General features: G+C 41.1%; 1 protein-coding gene across 2 annotated transcripts in view; it reads left to right on the plus strand.

Moving 5' to 3' along the window:
* Positions 1 to 19,277, plus strand: part of USP34 (ubiquitin specific peptidase 34) — a 256,166-nt gene that overhangs the window by 188,508 nt on the left and 48,381 nt on the right. For both annotated transcript variants that reach the window (XM_019549212.1, XM_019549213.1), the window contains 13 exons: positions 2,786 to 2,932; positions 3,027 to 3,083; positions 3,193 to 3,270; positions 4,771 to 4,865; positions 6,238 to 6,410; positions 7,162 to 7,315; positions 10,760 to 10,838; positions 13,957 to 14,010; positions 14,118 to 14,213; positions 15,637 to 15,701; positions 15,798 to 15,873; positions 15,974 to 16,021; positions 19,139 to 19,204. In XM_019549212.1, coding sequence (XP_019404757.1) covers positions 2,786 to 2,932; positions 3,027 to 3,083; positions 3,193 to 3,270; positions 4,771 to 4,865; positions 6,238 to 6,410; positions 7,162 to 7,315; positions 10,760 to 10,838; positions 13,957 to 14,010; positions 14,118 to 14,213; positions 15,637 to 15,701; positions 15,798 to 15,873; positions 15,974 to 16,021; positions 19,139 to 19,204 — 1,188 coding nt within the window. The remainder of the gene's footprint in view (positions 1 to 2,785; positions 2,933 to 3,026; positions 3,084 to 3,192; positions 3,271 to 4,770; positions 4,866 to 6,237; positions 6,411 to 7,161; positions 7,316 to 10,759; positions 10,839 to 13,956; positions 14,011 to 14,117; positions 14,214 to 15,636; positions 15,702 to 15,797; positions 15,874 to 15,973; positions 16,022 to 19,138; positions 19,205 to 19,277) is intronic.

A 19,277-nucleotide genomic window follows, 5' to 3' on the forward strand; every position in this document is an offset into this window, starting at 1 on the left:
ACGGTTGGCCTTCTTGATTGCCTCCCCACACTGCCGGCCCATGTTCATCGTGGAGTCAATGACGACTCCAAGATCCTTTTCCGTCTCCGTGCTGGATCCCATCCTATTCTCATCCGCCCACCCCTGTAACCTGTCTAGGTCCGATTGCAGCCTATTCCTTCCTTCTAGCGTGCCCGCATCCCCCCACATCGTAGTGTCATCAGCAAATTTGAACAGGGTGCTTTTTACCACCTTGTCCAAGTCACTGATGAAGATGTTGAACAGTGCGGGCCCGAGGACCGAGCCCTGGGGGACCCCACTACCCACGTTCTTCCAGGTCGAAAATGACCTATCCACCACCACTCTCTGGGTGCGGTCCTCCAGCCAGTTGGTGACCCATTTGACTGTGTAGGTGTCGATACCACAGTCCCCCAGTTTTTTCATGAGAATGGGGTGAGAGACAGTGTCAAAGGTCTTCCGAAAGTCCGGAAAGACTATGTCCACTGTTACCCCTGCATCTAAGGATTTGGAGACCTGGTCGTAGAAGGCCACCAGGTTGGTCTGGCAGGACCTGCCTCTAATGAACCCGTGTTGGCTGCCCCAAAACATAACCTACCCCACTGGCCCCTCGTGGACATGTCAGGATAATTCTCTCAAAAAGCTTACCCAGGATTGAGGTAAGACTAACTGGCCTATAGTTCCCCAGGTCCTCCTTCCTCTCTTTTTTGAAGATGGGAACCACATTGGCCATCTTCCAGTCCTCTGGCACCACACCAGAGCACCACAAATGCTTGTAAAGCCGTTCCAGGGGTCCTGCAATGACCTCAGCTAATTCCTTCAGTACTTTGAGGTGGAGATCATCTGGACCAGCTGATTTGAATACATCCAATCCCTCCAGAAGTTCCCTGACTAGATCCTCACTGACCCTTGGCCTGGGTGCGCCTCCCCTGGGGCCTGAGAGGGGCCCAGTATGGGGGCTGTTCCGGTTCCTGCTCAGGGAAATGGAGGCAAAATTGTTAAACAGGTTAGCTTTGTTGTCTGGTGTGACGACCAAATTTCCTAGCATGTCTTGCAGGGGCCTCACGTTACCCAGTACCTTCTTTTTGCCTCCTATGTATTTAAAAAAGGATTTCTTGTTGTCCTTGATCCAGGTTGCTAGTCCCAGTTCCACCTCCGCTTTAGCCTTCCTGACCGCTCCCCTGCATCCCCGAGCAACCGCAGTATAATCCTCCCTGGTGATGGGCCCTCCCTTCCATTGGGTGTACACCTCCCTTTTAGCTAGAAGACATTCCCAGATGCTTTTGGTGAGCCATGGGGGCTTTTGCGCCCTCCTGCTCTCTTTGATCCGTGTTGGGATTACCTGCCTTCGGGCTTGGCGGATCGTCTCCTTAAGGAGCGACCACTCTTCTTGGACAGCTGGCTCCCCTCCCCTCTGGGACCTCAGTGCTTCCCTGACTATTCTCCTCAGCTCATTGACGTTTGCCCTCCTGAAATCTAGGGCTGCTGCCTTGCTGCAGGCCTTTGCCACCTTGCGCTGGATGGTGAATTCCAGCAGGCGATGATCACTGTCGCCCAGGGGGTCCAGCACCTGCAGCCCCCTCACCAGGTCATCTCCCATGGCCAGCACCAGGTCCAACAAGGTGTCTCCCCTTGGGGGGTGGGGGGGGCTGTGCACCTCCTGGGTTAGATGGAGGTCCTGCATTTTGGGTAGGAACCTACGTGAGCAGTCAGACCTAGCTGACTGCTCTTCCCAGTAGATGTCTGGAAAGTTCAGGTCACCCATGATGACCACGTCCCTTGGCCTAACTACCTCTGTGAGCTGACATAAGAATTCCTGGTCTAGCTCTTCTCCTTGGTTCGGTGGCCTGTAGTAGACCCCCACCGTTATGTTTCTTTCCCCTCGACTGTGTTGTATTCTAACCCAGAGCACTTCAGTGTGCCCCTTCTCTGACTCTGTGCTACTTGATGAGGATGTGTATTCCTCCTTAATGTAGAGTGCCCACACCCCCACCTTTCCTCCCTGTCCTGTCCCTCCTGTACAGCCTATAGCCCTTGATATTCACTGCCCAGTCATGTGTTGGGTCCCACCACGTTTCAGTGAGCCCTGCTATGTCTGGGTTGGTGTCAGCTAGCAGGAGGGTAAGTTCCTTCTGCTTGTTTCCCATACTATGGGCGTTTGTGTAGAGGCATTTGAGGCCTCCTGTGGCCTTCTGTTATAAGAAGGGTCTCTTTGTTCCCTCTCTCCCCTTCTTGCATTTGCTCAAGGACCAGGGATAATCTGGTTGCCATTAATAATAGTTGCTATGATATCTGGGAAAAAAAAAAAAAGCTGTACAAAAATCTCATGTTTCTCAGAACCAGCTAATGTCTAAGTTGTCACCCTCCCCCACCTCCTTTACTTCAGACTCACATGGGTAACCACCTCAATACAAAATAGGGAACTCTATTCTTATAAGTTATTCTGGAAGATAAATTCTTTACTTTGATGTAAGGTTCATTAGACATTTCTGCTAGTGAACCATATGTAATGTGAAGTTGTCCACAGAGAAGTATGGGTGAGAATTTAGCACTGAAAATCTGCAATAGTAGCTGATCATGAATGCTACACTTACGCTTTTATGCTTTTAAAACTGTTTTAATTAATGTTGAGAAACATTTAATGTACCATTCCACCTAATAGGGAGATTGCTATTTTCCATATATATTTCATTTTACATTTGTGTATATTTATATCAATAATATATATGTATTGTTATATAACTTTAACTTTGGGTTCTTTGGGTTTTTTGCCCTTTTTCCCCAAAAGGAAAGTGAATGTAAAGCTTATAATCCAAGACCTTTCTGTAAAACCTATACAATGGATAAGCAACCACTTAACACTGGAGAACAGAAAGACATGACAGAATTTTTCACTGATCTGATAACAAAAATAGAAGAAATGTCTCCAGAATTGGTGAGTTGTTAAAATGGGATGTGAAAGGGGGTTCTTAAACTTACAGATTTGCTCAAGTTATGTTGACAGAATTCATTTATTCATTGATTCACAGAAAAATACAGTAAAAAGTTTGTTTGGTGGAGTCATCACAAACAACGTTGTTTCTCTGGTAAGTTACTTTTCTTCATATACATTTCTCACTGAGGTTAGATTTAAACATACTGCATTCATGCACTGACTTTCTATGACTGCTTTTGTCTTCCTCTGTTTTCATTCAGGACTGTGAGCATGTGAGTCAGACTGCTGAAGAGTTCTATACTGTGAGATGCCAGGTGGCAGATATGAAGAATATTTATGTAAGTAATGCTGTGCTCGCAGTTGTAGTATAGAACATCAAGTTCTATAATCAGTGCCATAAAGCAAAAGATGCTTATTTTTCTGTATTACATGTGCCCCTGCTTTCCACATCTGCGCTCTGTTTCTGGCACATGTAGGCTCTTGTTTACCAGGTCATCAGCAAATGGATATGGGAATTGATATACCATCCTAAAAGGATCTTGAATCTTTTTATTACAAATAGTTACTTTTTGTCCCCTATGTGTGTTAAGTTTTGTGTCCATATTATTCACAAAATATTTTAAAATCTTTAGTTTCAAAAGTGATACATGTATTAGTTACTAGTTTAATTTTGTTTCTCACATCAAGATCTTTTTAAATTGAACATTGTTTCCCTCACTGTTGCACTCTGAATGTTCTCAGTACAGCTCCACTCCTGGAATGGGCCCATGCACAGCACCAGAACTTTCTGGAGAACTGTATCTGTTAGGCCACTGACAGACATTAAAGACATTATTGGGATCTGATCCCCAATCCCAACAATCATGCCTTCTGCCATAGCACATGTATGTGGCCTGTGCCAGTACAGGGGGAGCCCGATATCATGATCCTGCACTTCCCTGCATGGCACATTGAAAGCTGGGTGCCTGACAGTCAGCTAATTGTCAGCTGGCTCTTGATCAACACTGGGGCTCAAACTGGCAAACGTGTAGTTCCTGGAACCAGCTGAGGATCAGCAGATCATCCACAGGACTGGGACTGCATCGGGGCTAGAATCTCAGCTGACAGTAAACTGAACCTCAGATGTGGTCCCAATCCAGCCAAGGATCAGTAGGTTGTTGGCTGGATGGAGCCCTGATGGGATTCTGATCCTGCCAAGGATCAGCTGATTGTCAGCTGGGACTGTAGCAGGGCTAGTTGGAGACCCCCGTGCGGTCTTGGCTTACCAGGCATTCAGTATAAGGCATGTTGGAAACCAGCCATAACAATTACACATTTTTTGTGCAATATTATTGTGGCACCTTTAATTCCTTGAATGTGTGGTTGGGTAACTACTCTAAGACGTAAATAACAGGTGCAATTGTGTCCTAAGTGTAGTGTCTGCCAGAGGCCTGAGATACCACCAGTGGCCTTAGGGCACTGCTGATTTGATTACTTGTAGCTGCTAGAGTAGCCAATGTAAATTCACATTAATTTCTCCATTTCCAGCTCGCTGACCTTCCTTTTCTCGGGATAATATCCAGTCTTCATATCAGGAGCAAATCCATCTCTTGCCATTGGAAAGTTAAAATTCTATGTTCCCCTGCATTTTGGGTGGCCATTTGCAGGTTGTTCCTGGCCAGATGGAAGTATAATAGTAATATCCTGCCTCATATGAGTATTATGGGGGTAAAAATTGCGAGATGCTTATATTACAGTAATATGCAGCACGCAAGTACCTGATTTAAATTTCTAATCTATGGCATAAGCTGTGGATGGTTTTATTGCTGTTGTCTTTTTCTGTTCTTTTATAAAATTAGGAGTCACTTGATGAAGTAACTATTAAAGATACCTTGGAGGGTGACAACATGTATACATGCTCTCATTGTGGAAAGAAAGTGCGTGCAGAAAAAAGGTATAATTTTAAAGAACCAAGCATTCCTAGTATTTCTTTTTGCTTATAATTTTCATTAATTTAATTTCTGTTAAGAGTTTTTATTAGAAGATGATAGTAATCCAAAAAATATAAATTATGTATTTATCTATAGAAATTAATTAATATGTTTTAGTATTTGAATTAAAGCTGTACTAGAGATCCTGAACAGGTTCAAAATCCCATTGAGTTAAGGGCTACACAGGTATATGAAGTTGTGATTACTATCCCAAAGATTGTACAGTCTGAAAAGACTGAGTCTTACAAAGATGGAACATAAACTCTTTTAGGAAAAGATCATCTGTTCCAAGATGCCTGCAATTTTTAAATACTAACCTCACCTTTTTGGTTCTTTTCATCATCTTCAAGCCCTTCCTTTTTTCAGGAACATTCAAGAGTTAAGCAGCTCTTGAGGTCCATTAACGTACATGTTTTTGATGAAGTAACTTCCGTGGAAGTTTGATTCATATTTTATTACCTTATATCATAAATAAACTGCCTTGAAAATTAACCAGCAGTTAATAGAACCTCTTCATGTATTAACATTTTATCTATTATCTTTTTCTTATTCTTTCCTTTTTATTAACATTAACTTTTGTTGGTCTTTTTCTTATTTTATTTTTAAAGATTTCATTGTCAGATTGGAATTCTTATGCTTGTTTCTTGCACTTATAAGTGGTACAGAAGAAATATTCCCTGTTCAAAATCTTATAAATTGTATAAGAGCCTGAGAGAGAGGGTTTTTTTTGTTTTTTTTTAAATGTATGCAGTAATATGGATTCTGATGGTAATTTAGCACCATAATGAGTATAATAATTTCCAACACTAAAAGAGGTTACTGAGTTTCATAACATGAAAATAAAATAACCTTAAATTTTAAAAAAATATATTTCCCTAATTCAAAACAACTGGCAGGATTTTATTTAAACCTAACATTTGGACTGAGACCAAATAAGTAACTTTCACTCAGTAAACAGAATTCATCAAAAGTTATGAGGATGTAAAAATAAGGTTAAATATTATTTTTTAGAAGTTTTTATGTAATTGTTACTATAGGGAGTGCCGCTCTATGATTACTGTACTACTGACTATCTTGACTCATTCTTTTATGCAGTATTGTCATGTAAATCCTGTTACATGTCACCTAGCTAACAAAATTAATTTTAAAAAATCAATACAAAACAACCTTGGCTGGTACTGTCTGAGGTATTGTGGTTGCTGATTATTATTTTTAACTATAGAGGGGGTTTTAATATTCGTAAATGAACTGGAAATGAACAAAGTTATGAGACACTTTGTGCATATGCTATATAAGCAGTTCAGTTTTATTTTTTTTTATTTCTTTTCTTTTTAGAGCATGTTTTAAGAAATTGCCTCGCATCTTAAGCTTCAATACCATGAGATACACCTTTAACATGGTCACCATGATGAAGGAAAAAGTCAACACACACTTTTCTTTCCCTTTACGTTTGGATATGACACCTTACACGGAAGATTTTCTCATGGGAAAAAATGATAGAAAAGAAGGTAGTTGGATTCTGTTTGCCACTAAGCAGTACTGAAAATTCAGACTTTTGAAAACCTTTGTGTCTCAGTGTGAAAGCTTATCGGTAAAATGGTATTGACAGGTGATTGTCAAGGCAGATAATGTAACCTATCTATTTTAAGCCATAAAAATCCTAGAAAATAATGTTTCTTAGTAATATACAAAAGTCCTAATAGCGAGTTCAAAACACAGCTTTTATAGGAATGCACCATGAACTTCATCTTTTTCTTCATGTGTACACTGCAAGGTATATCCATCCTATTCAGTGATATTTTTAAGAAGTTAAAAGTCAATATATTCTGTCTTTTGCTTTGCTTACAAATCAATTTATAATTAGCTGGATTTAATACCAACTTTAGCACAGTAATCCAATTCACTGTAGAGAATACTCTAGCTGTAGTTATTATTGGTTTCTCTTATGCTTTACAATAAAGTGGGAGATGAGTTAACTTTGTCCTCCATATAGGAGCATAAATAAGCCACAGTGGCATTAGTATATGTGCCTGTCTTCTGGTTAGCAGCAGGCTGACATGCACGCTCTAACTTCCCTACCAAAGCAGGGATCCATCTTTCAGCTATTCAGTGTGGTCTTTCTGGCTGCCATTGCCTCCCAGAAATACATGGGTTTGTTTGCATTTTCAGGAGGACATTTCAGTACTGTGAATCATTTAAATTAATGCCAGTGTTCTGGATGCTGAAGGAACGACTTGCTGAATATTTTGTTTATTTAAGGTTTTAAGGAGGACAGCGAATATTTGAAAGAAACTGAGAGTTATGAGTATGACTTGATAGGAGTGACAGTTCATACAGGAACAGCAGATGGTGGACACTACTACAGTTTTATCAGAGACATAGTCAATCCCCATGCTTACAAAAACAACAAGTGGTAAGTTATGAGAGTTTAAAGTTCTCATTTTCAGTTCATTTTTCATTTTGTGAATGCTTAGTAAGCCGTTTCAACTCTGCTCCTTGGAATGTCTTGTTCAGTTCTTACGAATGTTCCTTTTTTTTTTTTTTTTTTAACCAGTTTATCCTTATTCAGCAAACAGATTTATATTCTGTCCTGGATTTGGTGGGCCCTTAGAAATTATGAGCATTTAAAACTAGCTACCTAGAATCTGTTTTACTTTCTCTCTCAGAGTATAGACATTTTCAGGTTAGTGAAATTCATTACCTAAATTTCTTGTGTTATATTAAATATCTGAAAAATCATTGGCTTTGCTATACGTAAGTACAGTAGAATGTGAAAGAACTCCATCCCAGCCCCCTCTCTCTTTCGGTTGTCTGTTCTCCCCTTCTTTCTCTCTTTGCCCATGTGTCTATCAACCCAGTTGCTAGGCAACCACCTGGTTGCCAAGGGGATTCCCTTGGGAGGGGGAAATTCCCTCTCCTTGTGGCCAGGCTACTGTGAAACTTCTTGCCTTTGACCTGAGAGGGCTGTCCTAAGAGAGCTGTCCCTCCTCAAGGTGAGGGATGATGTTACTCAGATTCATTGGTCAACATTAGCGAGTGAGGCTCAGAAAATACCTGATGTTGGTTGGGTCCAGGTGGTGAGGTCATAAAGGTTATAAATAAGGTCCCTCCATCTTGAGAGAGTGGGAGAGAGATCTTCTGGTCACTGAATGAGGCTGAAGTTGTGTACATCTAGAAACCTCTGGATGCTGCTGTAAGTAACATATCTGAATTGTAGCCAGTAATTTAGACCTAAGTGTTCTAGATGCGTATTGAAAGGGCGGCCAATGAGCCCCTTATACTGTTTTGCTCAAGGCTGTTTTCTTTCAAAATTCCTTGTGGTTTGTATTCTTTCCATATGCCCTCCCTCCCCAATCAATAAAACTATCTATCATAGCAAGCCTGGCAGTAAATGTTTGAGAGGGATTGGACAAGCTTTTTTCTTTCCTTTGCTTGGCTGACTAAGGGAGGCTACTTTCTATGCTTCAGGCCAAAGGAAAACACCCCAAGATCTCATAGTGGGTTAAGCACCCTCAAGGTCTACAAGGCCTGTGTACCCCGGCGGGTACAGAGCCCGGACAAAAACCAGACCCTGGGTGGTGGTAGCAGTTACCTCAACTTGTGGGTGTGCTCCAGGAACAGGTTCGGCCAGACGTAGGTGCTCCAAGGGAGGCACTCAAGGCTTGGTTTTCATTTGGGCACTGAGGGGCGGGTGCCTCAGCACAGGAGTGCCCCCTACTGGCCCACCACACCTGCGTTATGATAAATATCTAAACATAATTGGCTTTGCTGTACCTGAGTACAGTAGACCATATGCTGTAGGTGTTTGGTGAAAATACTTATTTTGTTCAGCATATGGTATTACAGACATTGGTCATAAAAACTTTAACTATCAGCATATAACTTTGTACAGTGCAGCTGTAATTATTGTGAGATGTGCAAGACATGCATGTTGCAGACACAAATCACGTGTCTCCTTACAGCTTCTGCTCACCTTTTGAAGCAAATGAATATTTCACTCTAAATACATTCTTAGCCATTCGGTGTAAAATAACTTTTTGTAAGTTACTTGGACCCCTAGCAGAGGCCACCCATCAGTGTAATTAATTGTACAATTAAGCAAAATAAGCCCCAAAGTTATTACACAAAATGTGTGTAATACATTTGTGGTTGGTTTCTGTTACTCCTTAAATTGAACGTGTGGCCCACACTGATAAGTGGAGTTCTGGTGTGCTTCCAAGGCTGGGAGTGCTGATCAGCTGAGTGGCAAACAGAGCCCATCATGGGCACACCAGGAATCCATCTTGCTACCTACTGGTAGGGGGAATCATGATTTGATGCATATCTTATTTGATTATTTAAGGTTTTAAAAGTGATGAATTTGAAAGAAAATGACTTAGGATTATGACTCCTATGAATAAGAGGGGCACATCATGACCCTGGATTCCCCCACATTGGCAGTAAGGCACAATTTGGGATCTGATATTTGATCCTACAGTAGCACCACCTGCTATACACCTGTGATTTTTGAGGTTGTGGATTGGATCCCATTGCATATTCAGTTGAATGTCTATCAGTAGCCTTAGGCTTCTGGATGTGAGATATATGGTTGCTGCTTTTTGGGGGGAGCAACAGGGCGGCAGGCCAGCACTTTAGATACTAACTGGTTCAGAGAAGCATGAGCTTTCAAAGGTAACAAACTACTTGGTTGAAAAAAAAGAGGCATAATGCATGATAGGTCATTGGCCAAAATTCTTTTTGTAGCAGTTGTATTTGTGTTATCTGTATATCAAATGCATATTTTAATTAGATTTTCATAAACTACATTTGAAATGCTTATGAAGATCTCGTTGCTTTGTGATTTTAAGTACCTGTTTTCCATGAATTCAGCTATTTACTTTCTAGTGCATTTCATAGTGTTAATGTTGATCTGTAAGTCATCTAAGGTTAGCTTCTTCAATGTATGGTTGACATTGTCCATCGTATGTACCTTTGACAGCAAAGCAAGAATATTTTGTTAATTAATACCCAGATCTGAACATCTGCTAGTCCAGTGCCAAGCATATTTATCTGAAGACCTTTGTCTTAAGTGTTTGAGAATCTCAATCATGTATCTGCTTTCTATGAAATTCCTTTTTTTTATTTTCCTCCTTTCTTTTGACAATAGGTACCTGAATCCAGCAGTACTGGTCAGAAGCATGTCTGTATTATCATAAGCCTTGCTTCAGAATGGTTCATTACTAGCTGTTTTGCTTTCTGTAGCACTGTTAAATAGAATAGTTCAAGGCCATTCTCTCAGTACATTCTGAACTGGCAAGAGAGCAAGTAGGAGAAGCCCTGGACCAGTGGTTCTTAACTTTTTTTAGACTTCTCATTAGATTTAAGGGACATCCCCCCCCCCTCAACTTTTGTGAATTGACCTCTACCCCATTTCAAAAACAAACTTATTTATTACAGTGCTCACCTCTTTATAGAGGGGCCAGGCAATGGGGGTAGAGGAGGGACCAGGCAGGGATGACCCCGAGCTTATCTACGTATCTCCTTGTACTTCAGCATCACATCATCTCGTAGCACCCATGGGTGCCCCAGCACCCTGGTTGAGAATCACTGACCTAGACTGTAAGAGAATTTGAAATGGTGCTTTTATGCCATCTTCCTGTCCATCTGAGCAAGTAAGGGAGGACCAGTCCATTTATTATGCTGGTTCAGTTGAATCTGATATAGTAAATTTGCTAGTAAATGGAAATATAATTTGCCTTGATTTCCTTATAATAGTAACTTTCATGTATAAATGATACTTAAAAGATAAGTGTTTGGTGTGTTTTGTGTACTGTAAAAGAGGCAATAGACTGATTCAAAAGTTTTTAATCTTTTATAGGTATCTTTTCAATGATGCTGAAGTAAAACCATTTGATTCTGCTCAACTTGCTTCTGAATGTTTTGGTGGAGAAATGACTGTAAGTTGTAGTTTTTAATTCTGTTTCTTTACTGTAGTGTTTACTTTTGGATGGAAGACAAAGTCTTAGTTTTTGCAAATTGTGGGTGGGGGTCATTTTTATTTTGTGGATACTGATTATATAATTTCTCTCTCTCAAGGTGTCTAGTGTATAAGATAGGTGCTCTCTAGTAAATCAAAATCAATTAGTGAAATAACTGTAAATTACGTGGATGCGTTGGTCCATAGTCGAACAAAACTGTTACTTAGAGATTTGAGTTCTCCACACCTTTCGTATCCTGATTTACATTACATATATTTTTTAGTTGAAACTAGTGATGATTTTTTAGAGTATCTTGAGATGACTGACTGAAAAGCAGTAAATGCCATTGTTGTTAGTACTGCCGCAAGAACCACTGCTAACTGCTAGAGGGTCTACTGAATTTACTCCAATACAGGATGATGATTTCCTCCCAATTGGCACGGGAGAAAAAAGCCCCTTGTCTTATAATCACATAAAATGAAATCTTACTAAATATACCGTCTGTCGTTAAACTGCTGCCAAAAGCAGCATGCGGTCAGCAATGGAAACCACTTATGAAGTTGATTAAATGTAGCCAACACTGAACACGACTATAAAATACCAGGCCCACATTAGGCAAATATGTGGATGGGAATCTACTACAAGAATAGGTAATTGTAGCCCATCTGAATAAGACTCTGGTAGTGCTCATTAAGTGCAGTCCTCCTCACCATCAACTCTTTTTATAGTCATGGTGAGCCATGATATTGCATATAGTTTACCTAGAATCCCTCTGTTTGCCCTTATCTCAGCCTGGCATATATGATTAATGTGGACCTGCACTCCGTGAGGTGAAGGCAGACCAACTTGCTTTGCTCCTCATCTGCATATGTTTTTGGAGCATCCCAGGACCAGTGACAAGAAAACTTGGTTCCAGTCATGGGTGGGGGCTAATTAGCACATAGATCCCTTTTGTGGGGGGTATCTGGAGTGCATGCACATAATGAACAGTGCTGAGTTGTTGGGACACCATGACTTGAAAGGCTGTTGACTCTGATTGGGCCCAGCCCAATGAAATGTGTGATAAATCACGAGTCTTTGGACCCATATCTTGCATAGTTTGTTTTACATATAAATAGGTGCCAAAGTGCTGCTCAGAAGTGTGTTTATGGAGTACATGTGCTAAAATTTGCAGCAGTTTCAAAAAATGGTAACATGTATTAATGCTGGATAAACTATGTGCATGGGTACTATATGCAAATTATTACAGTTATGCTTAATTTCTAGGTTATTGTTGTTAGCTTTGCTCCTCACTTCCATGTGCCGTGGGAGAGCGGGGTCTGACAGTAAGGAGAGGGGAAGGGGACTGCCAGGGGAAAAAGTTGGTGGGGTGGGAAACGGAACAAAGTAGCTACCTGACCCCCCAGATATATTTTGCAATAGCAGTGGGAAGGGGACAAATTCAAGGCAAAACTCCAATAATTAGATTCTATGCCCGGAAAATTGTAGTAAGTTTATAATTTTTCCATACATATAGAATCTAATTATTGCGGGGATTGTTTTATAATCAGGGTCATCTTCTATTTGAGTAAATACAGTAGTTCCTCAGCCTGTGGTCTAGGAGTTATTAATGCAGAACATAACCATTCCTAAAACATGTTTAATGTTTTGTATTCTTGTCTGCAAGTTGCATTATCTTTCTTTCAGAGAAGGAAGTGTCATTGACTAAAATACATTTTTTAACAGCAAATTCTTTTACAAGACCATACCAACTGTTGGCTTTGGCCTTTCAGTCTATCACATGTATTACCTTTTGCCATCAACATGAATGTTTTTATATACCTTTATTTTAAGCAGTATTAAATCAATTGCAAATACTCACAGTGTATAAAAATATAGGGACGTGTTTCCCTGACTTGGTATATTTAATAACTTATTGAAATGCTTCTGTGAACAAGTTAAATCATCACACTTGAGAAAAATGCTCTTTTAACAGAAATAGAAAAAATAACTGTGCTGAGTATTTGCAAGCTCCGTAAGGAAGAGAAGGTGGCCTAGACAAATATGGAACTAGTTTCAAAATAGTACAATCTTGGAGAACCAAAGGAAGCTACTGTTAGAAAATAATTATTTAACGATGATCCGATTAGTGCAGGGTCAGCTCCTTTTTACAAGCTGCAGACTAGAACAATCTGGCTCTGGTCCTATGTGGGCTGGGTAGCTTCCATGGTGTGTTAGCAGCAAGGGGCTTTACCTGCACCCACACTGGTGACCAGACAGCTTGGAGCTGTGCCTACACCACAGTTGCTGCTTCCAGGTCCCTGCTTTCAGCTGCAACACAAACACAGCTTCCAGCTGGTGGGGAGCTGCACTAGGACAGTGTATCTGCCAACTGTGTCCATGCGGCGGCTGCTGCTGCTTCTTTCTGTTCCTCTTTCTTCCACCCTTCCCCCCATCCTCCCAAACCCCAACAGCTGTGGCATAGGCTCAACTGGAAGGTGCTGGACCCTCGCGCAGCTCCCCACTAGCTGGAAGCTGTGTCCACACTGCAGCTGGTGGGGTTGGGGGAAGAAGCTATGGCAGAATAGACATCATTTCTAGTTGCCTGACCCTGACACAGGCCCCCATGGGTGAGAAGTTGTGCTTGTGCCGCAGCCAGGAAGCAAGGGGCTGGGAGAAGCAGTGGTATAAGCAGAGCTTTTAGCTGCTTTGCCCTAGCAGGGGTGTAAACAAAGCCCTCCCACCCCCACCTCCACCCCATCCCTACCACTGACTTGCTACTGAAAACACCCGTCATGTTGGATCAGAGCTGGGAGGGTGAAGAGATGTCAGTGTGGGTGCAGCTGGAAGCTGCCCATGCCCAGCATAACTCCTTGCTGCCCAGCCCTGGTATAGGCATGGTTGTGGCCACAGGCAAAGACCTCCAGCATGGACCAGATTCAGTGGCTCCCCACAGGCTGCATGTTACTGACCCTTGAATTAAGGAATATATTTTTTATGGATCCTGCATAGGTGATGTAAAGCAGTCTTGCATTCTGCACACTTCCATGGAGCCATCCAGGATCAACTGACCATAACAAGTTTGTATTTTCAGTAACTCATTTTCTCTTTTTAATAGACCAAGACATATGATTCTGTTACAGACAAATTTATGGACTTCTCCTTTGAAAAGGTACTATTTTCTTTTAGCATCTGCTAAGTTAAATACTTATTTTTGCATTTATTACCGAAGTGACCTCTCTCTAGAGCAAAAATTATACAGATTTTTTTTTCTTAAAGACACATAGTGCGTACATGCTGTTTTATAAACGGATGGAACCAGAGGAGGAAAATGGCAAAGACTACAAATTTGATGTTTCATCAGAGTTGCTGGAGGTACAAGTTGATTTGTTTTAATCCAATGTAAACATAGAAGAAGGAATCCTACGTAGATCAGTAATAAAATGAAATTTGAATTCTCATGTATTAAAAGAACTGACTGAAAGACTTGCCATCTTTGTTAAAAGAACATTTTATAACAGCATTAGTATTCACATTGTTAAAACTAACAGTGTCAATATTTCCTTTACAATGTATTTCTTTGTAAGAGTTTGTAACTCAGCAGTAAAAATGAACTCAAACACTACATCATAACCTCCAAAAAGAAAGGTTTTATTTTTTTAAGTTTACCTTCATTTAAATAAAGTAGTAGCTCCATCAGTGCTAACAAGAAGGAAGTACAAATGGACCTTAAAAAAATTACAAGAAACTGGAAATGGTTGGTATAAAGGAGGGGTCCATTGCAACCATAGGAAATAACTTTCTGGGGTTTGCTGCTTGAGTTTCTTGTGACAGTGTAGCTGCATGTCTTTGTGGAAAGGTCTGAGGGCAAAAATTAAACATACCAGAAATGGAGCTAGGGACTTTTTAGCAAAGGGTGGATCACTTCCTCAATAAAGCCAAGCAGAGAGTCTGAGTTAGAGAAGATGGCATGTGCCACCCAAGTGACCAAGGCAAAAAGTAGAAGGATGAGAGGTTGAAAAGACTGGACATCAGCAGGCTAGTCTTTAGATGCTCAATTAGATAGTGTGCTTGGTCCTGCTTGATTTAAAAATAATTCATAGTAAACTTCATCATGGTTAAATTTTAAAATTACTCCTATAGGTAAAGGTACTACAGAATAGCCGAAAGTAAAACAGAGAGCTCTGATACCAAATCTTTTTCTGAATAATAACCATGGGCTGAATTTTACTCCTAAGATTTTACCAAAAGTTCATGGAAATTCCATTTTATATAAGTGGGCATTGGATGAGGGCTTTCCTATTTATTTATACCCATTGCCATTAATTCTAGTTGTTGGTTCAGTGGGTTAACAATGGTTTAAATGACTTCAGTTAACTATAGTGGGAGACACTGGGTGCTTAGAATTTTTTAAAATTAAGCCACTGATTCAGAGATCATAAGCATGGAGTTGCAAGTCTGATGTTAGGTACCAGTTTTTAAAAATCTTGAGCAGTTAGCAAAAACTTCATTCTAACAGATGCAAGAAAACCAGAGGCAGAAAAAAGTGTGTGTAAAGAGGTGGAAGAAAGGGGGACTATTGGGGACTGTTTTTGGCAACCTTAAGTGCAGCAGACAAAAAGTATGACCTGCTATAATAACAATGAAATACCATTGAACTAATATTTTAAACTTAAGTTGACAGAAAATTCTGTTTTTGTAACCAAGACAAGTGTTATAATTTTGTTCTTATAATCGCACTTAAACTGTAATGAAGTAAACTGCTTTCTTGTATCTGATGTTAGCATTTTTTCTTCAGTGGATATGGCATGATAACATGCAGTTTCTTCAAGACAAGAACATCTTTGAACATACATATTTTGGGTAAGTTGTGCTTTAAATGAATATTATTCCCACTTGGTTTTACCTAAAATATATATTTTTAAATCTGTATTAATTAAGTTAAATTTCTGACTGTAGGTTTATGTGGCAGTTGTGTAGTAGCATTCCAAGCACGTTACCAGATCCAAAAGCAGTTTCCCTCATGACAGCAAAGGTAAATTACTCCAACACCATACTTATAGCCTAAAATTAAAATATTTAAATGATAATTGAGGACACTGTATGATTAAGCACATAACACTTTTTTTTTTCAGTTAAGTACTTCCTTTGTCCTGGAAACATTTATTCATTCAAAAGAAAAGGTATGTTCATTTGCTTGTAAATTCACACTGAATAATTGTTTGAATGCAGTCTGATTTATGTGTTCTTGTACCTTCATATTATTATGATTCTGAGTTCTAAGATATACAGTAGTCAATATGAAGACTTTACAGATTCAGATTTAATAGTAACCTCCAAATGAAGTTACAACTTCTAGTTTTGTGGAGTTGTATTTTAACATGCATATGGTTTACAATACCTTCTAAGAAAAGGATAAAATAGTCCCTGTGAATATTTTTTAGAATTTAATTAATAGTGAATTAGTTTAAGCCTGTGTAAAGACCCTTATTTCTGTTGGAAGAAATTTCTTTCAGTAGAAAAACAGCCTGAGCGCTAAACTGAGCTAAACTGTACAGATGTTCCTCCAGCCCCGTGGCAGGAGAGCTTCACAGCAAGCTCTCCAGCCAGGAGGCACTAGATAACTTCTCCTTGGGCTACCCCTGCCCTTATGGGTACATACCAATTGACAGTCTGTCCTCTCCCCTGCTTGGTAAAGAGGCAGGCTGTCAACTGCTGAACTCAAGGGTGCTGGAGTTGACCGGTCTACAGTGAGGTGGGTAGACAATTAGCTTATAGGCCACTCCCAGAGGGTGGTAATTGATGGGATAGCTTCATCCTGGAGGGCTGTCTCCAGTGGTGTCCCCCAGGGACCAGTGCTTGGACCTGTGTTCTTTAATATATTCAGAAATGACTTGGATGAGGGGGTGGAAAGCTCAGTTATTAAGTTCGCGGATGATACCAAGTTGTGGGGAAACACGGGCACGCTAGAGAATAGGGTCAAGATCCAGGAGGACTTTGACAGACTGGATTCATGGGGGGAATGGAATCAAATGAGGTTTAACAGGGGTAAGTGCAGGGTCCTTCAGGGTAGAAAGAATCCTCATCACAACTACATGATGGGTGGTGGTCCACTGCCTGGCACAGCATCTGAATGAGACCTGGGGGTTATGATTGACTGGAAGCTGAATATAAGCCAGCAGTGTGATAAGGTCACCAGGAAAGCAAATAGACCTCTGGCGTGCATCAGCCGATGTGTATCCAAAAGATCCAAGGAGGTGCTCCTCCCTTTCTATTGGGCAGTGATGAGGCCTCTGCTGGAGTACTGTGTCCAGTTCTGGGCACTACACTTCAAAAAGGACATTGGTACAAAGAAGGGCCACCTGCATGGTCAAGGGCATGGATAGACCCTACAAGGAGAGACTCTGGGAATTGGGCCTGTTCAGTCTGAGTAAGAGAAGGCTGAGGGGTGACCTTGATAGCCGCTTACAAGTACATCAGGTTCTAGGCGACCAACTCTTTAGGAAGGCACCTCAAGGGAGGACCAATGGACATAAGCTTTATAGAGGGTAAATTCAGGCTAGATATAAGGAAGAACTTCCTGTCTGTAAGGGTCACTAGAATCTGGAACACACTCTCAACAGAGGTAGCAGTCATCAACTTTGGAGGTGTTCAAGAGGAGGCTGGACAGGCCTTGTTGAACTTGTCTGAGCCCAGTAACTTTCTGCCTATGGCAGGGGATTGGACTTGATGATCTTACAGGTCCTTTTCGGTTCTATGATTCTAAGTGGCAATTGACAGCTCCTGAAAAGCAGCAGCTGCCACAGACAGCCCCAGAAGAATTCTGTTCCATCCCATCAGTTAGCTGATTGGCAGGAGGGCTTATTCTCCCATGGTGGAAGCCCTCCTTATTCTCCCCTGGAGGACAATAATCCCACTCTTGACCCCGAGGAATGCATGGGGTGGTGAACACGCAGTTGCTGCAGGAAAGCTCTGGGAGCCTTGCTGCAGGGGCACAGTATTTTGCCTTACCCTGGGCTACTCCAGGCTGACCTAGAGCAATGTGGGACAAGGCCAGGAATTTTGCTGCTATAGTGGCAGTAGCCTGCTTTGCCCTGCTGTGCTCTAAATTATCTAGATAGCAAGGGGAAACCAGTGGGGCTGTGGGAGACCTTCTCACTTTCAAATTGCTACCCTGCATTGCCCAGATGAGCAGCTCAGGCGGGGCATGGGGAACTGGAAGGGCTGGGAGACTTTTTCTAACTAAGCCTCACTCCCAGCAGCTAGCTCCAGCTTTTAAATTGCGACCCCTTCCACTAAGCTGAGCAGTGTGGGAGATGCAAAGGGAAACTGGAGCAGCTGAGAGCCAGCCTTGCATCTGCCCACTAGCTGCGCTGGCTTTTCAGTTGCTGCCCCTGCTGCTCAGTTGAGTAGTGAGAGAAGGCAGGGGGAAGCTGTCAGGGAGGGCAACCAGGCAGAGGGCAGTGCTCCTTGTGCAGTTCCCAGAAAGGGCTAAGCCAAAGGAAGTGGGCAGACATTCAGTCTTCTGGAAAGAACTATCCCAGGAGCAATTTGACCTCAGTTCCTGGAAAGAATATGTCCCTTTTTTTGCCTCTGGAGAAAAAAACTGAACGTCTGCCGTGTATTTTTCTACCAGGAGAACAGCGATGTTCTGGGAGAACATGAAATTACATGGACAATGTCTAGAGAGTAAATTATACTTCAAGCTCAAACTATGTATTGTTTTTCTTATTTTGGCATTTATTTCAGTTGCTTTAATAGTTACAATCATAGACAATTAGGGTTGGAAAGAACCTCATTTAGTCCAAATCCCTGCTCAAAGCAGGACCATCCCCAACTAAATCATTCCAACCAAGGCTTTGTCTAGCTGTATCTTAAAAACTTCTAAGGATGGAGCTTCCACAACCTATCTGAGTAACCTATTCCAGTGTTTTACTACCCTTCTTGTGAGAAAATTCTTCCTATATCTAATCTAAACTTCCCTTAGTGCAATTTGAGACCATTGCTCCTTGTTCTGTCATCTTCCACCACCAAGAACAGTCTAGTTCTATGCTCTTTATTACCATCCTTCAGATAGCTGAAGGCTGCTATTAATTCCTCCCCAGTCTTGTCTTCTCCAAACTAAATAAGACCAGTTCCCTCAGCCTCTCTTCATAAGTTGTGCTTCCCATAAACCAAGTTCTACAACATTTTGTAGATTGAAATTGGATTTGTTTTGGAGACTTAAGTAGTTTAGCAGAAACTTTTTAAGAAGTTGGAGTATTTGTATTCACCTAAAATATTTTTCCCATCTCTTTTAGCCCACAATGCTACAGTGGATTGAACTGTTAACAAAACAGTTTAATAACAGTCAGGCAGCTTGTGAGGTGAGTTAAGTAACTGAAGAGTTTAGCAAAGTACAAAAACAACTTTATACACAGAATTTAACATTTTTTAAGG

The sequence above is a fragment of the Crocodylus porosus genome, unplaced genomic scaffold (assembly GCF_001723895.1).
Source record: "Crocodylus porosus isolate Cpor-Errol unplaced genomic scaffold, CroPor_comp1, whole genome shotgun sequence".
NCBI classification, from domain to species: Eukaryota; Metazoa; Chordata; order Crocodylia; family Crocodylidae; genus Crocodylus; species Crocodylus porosus.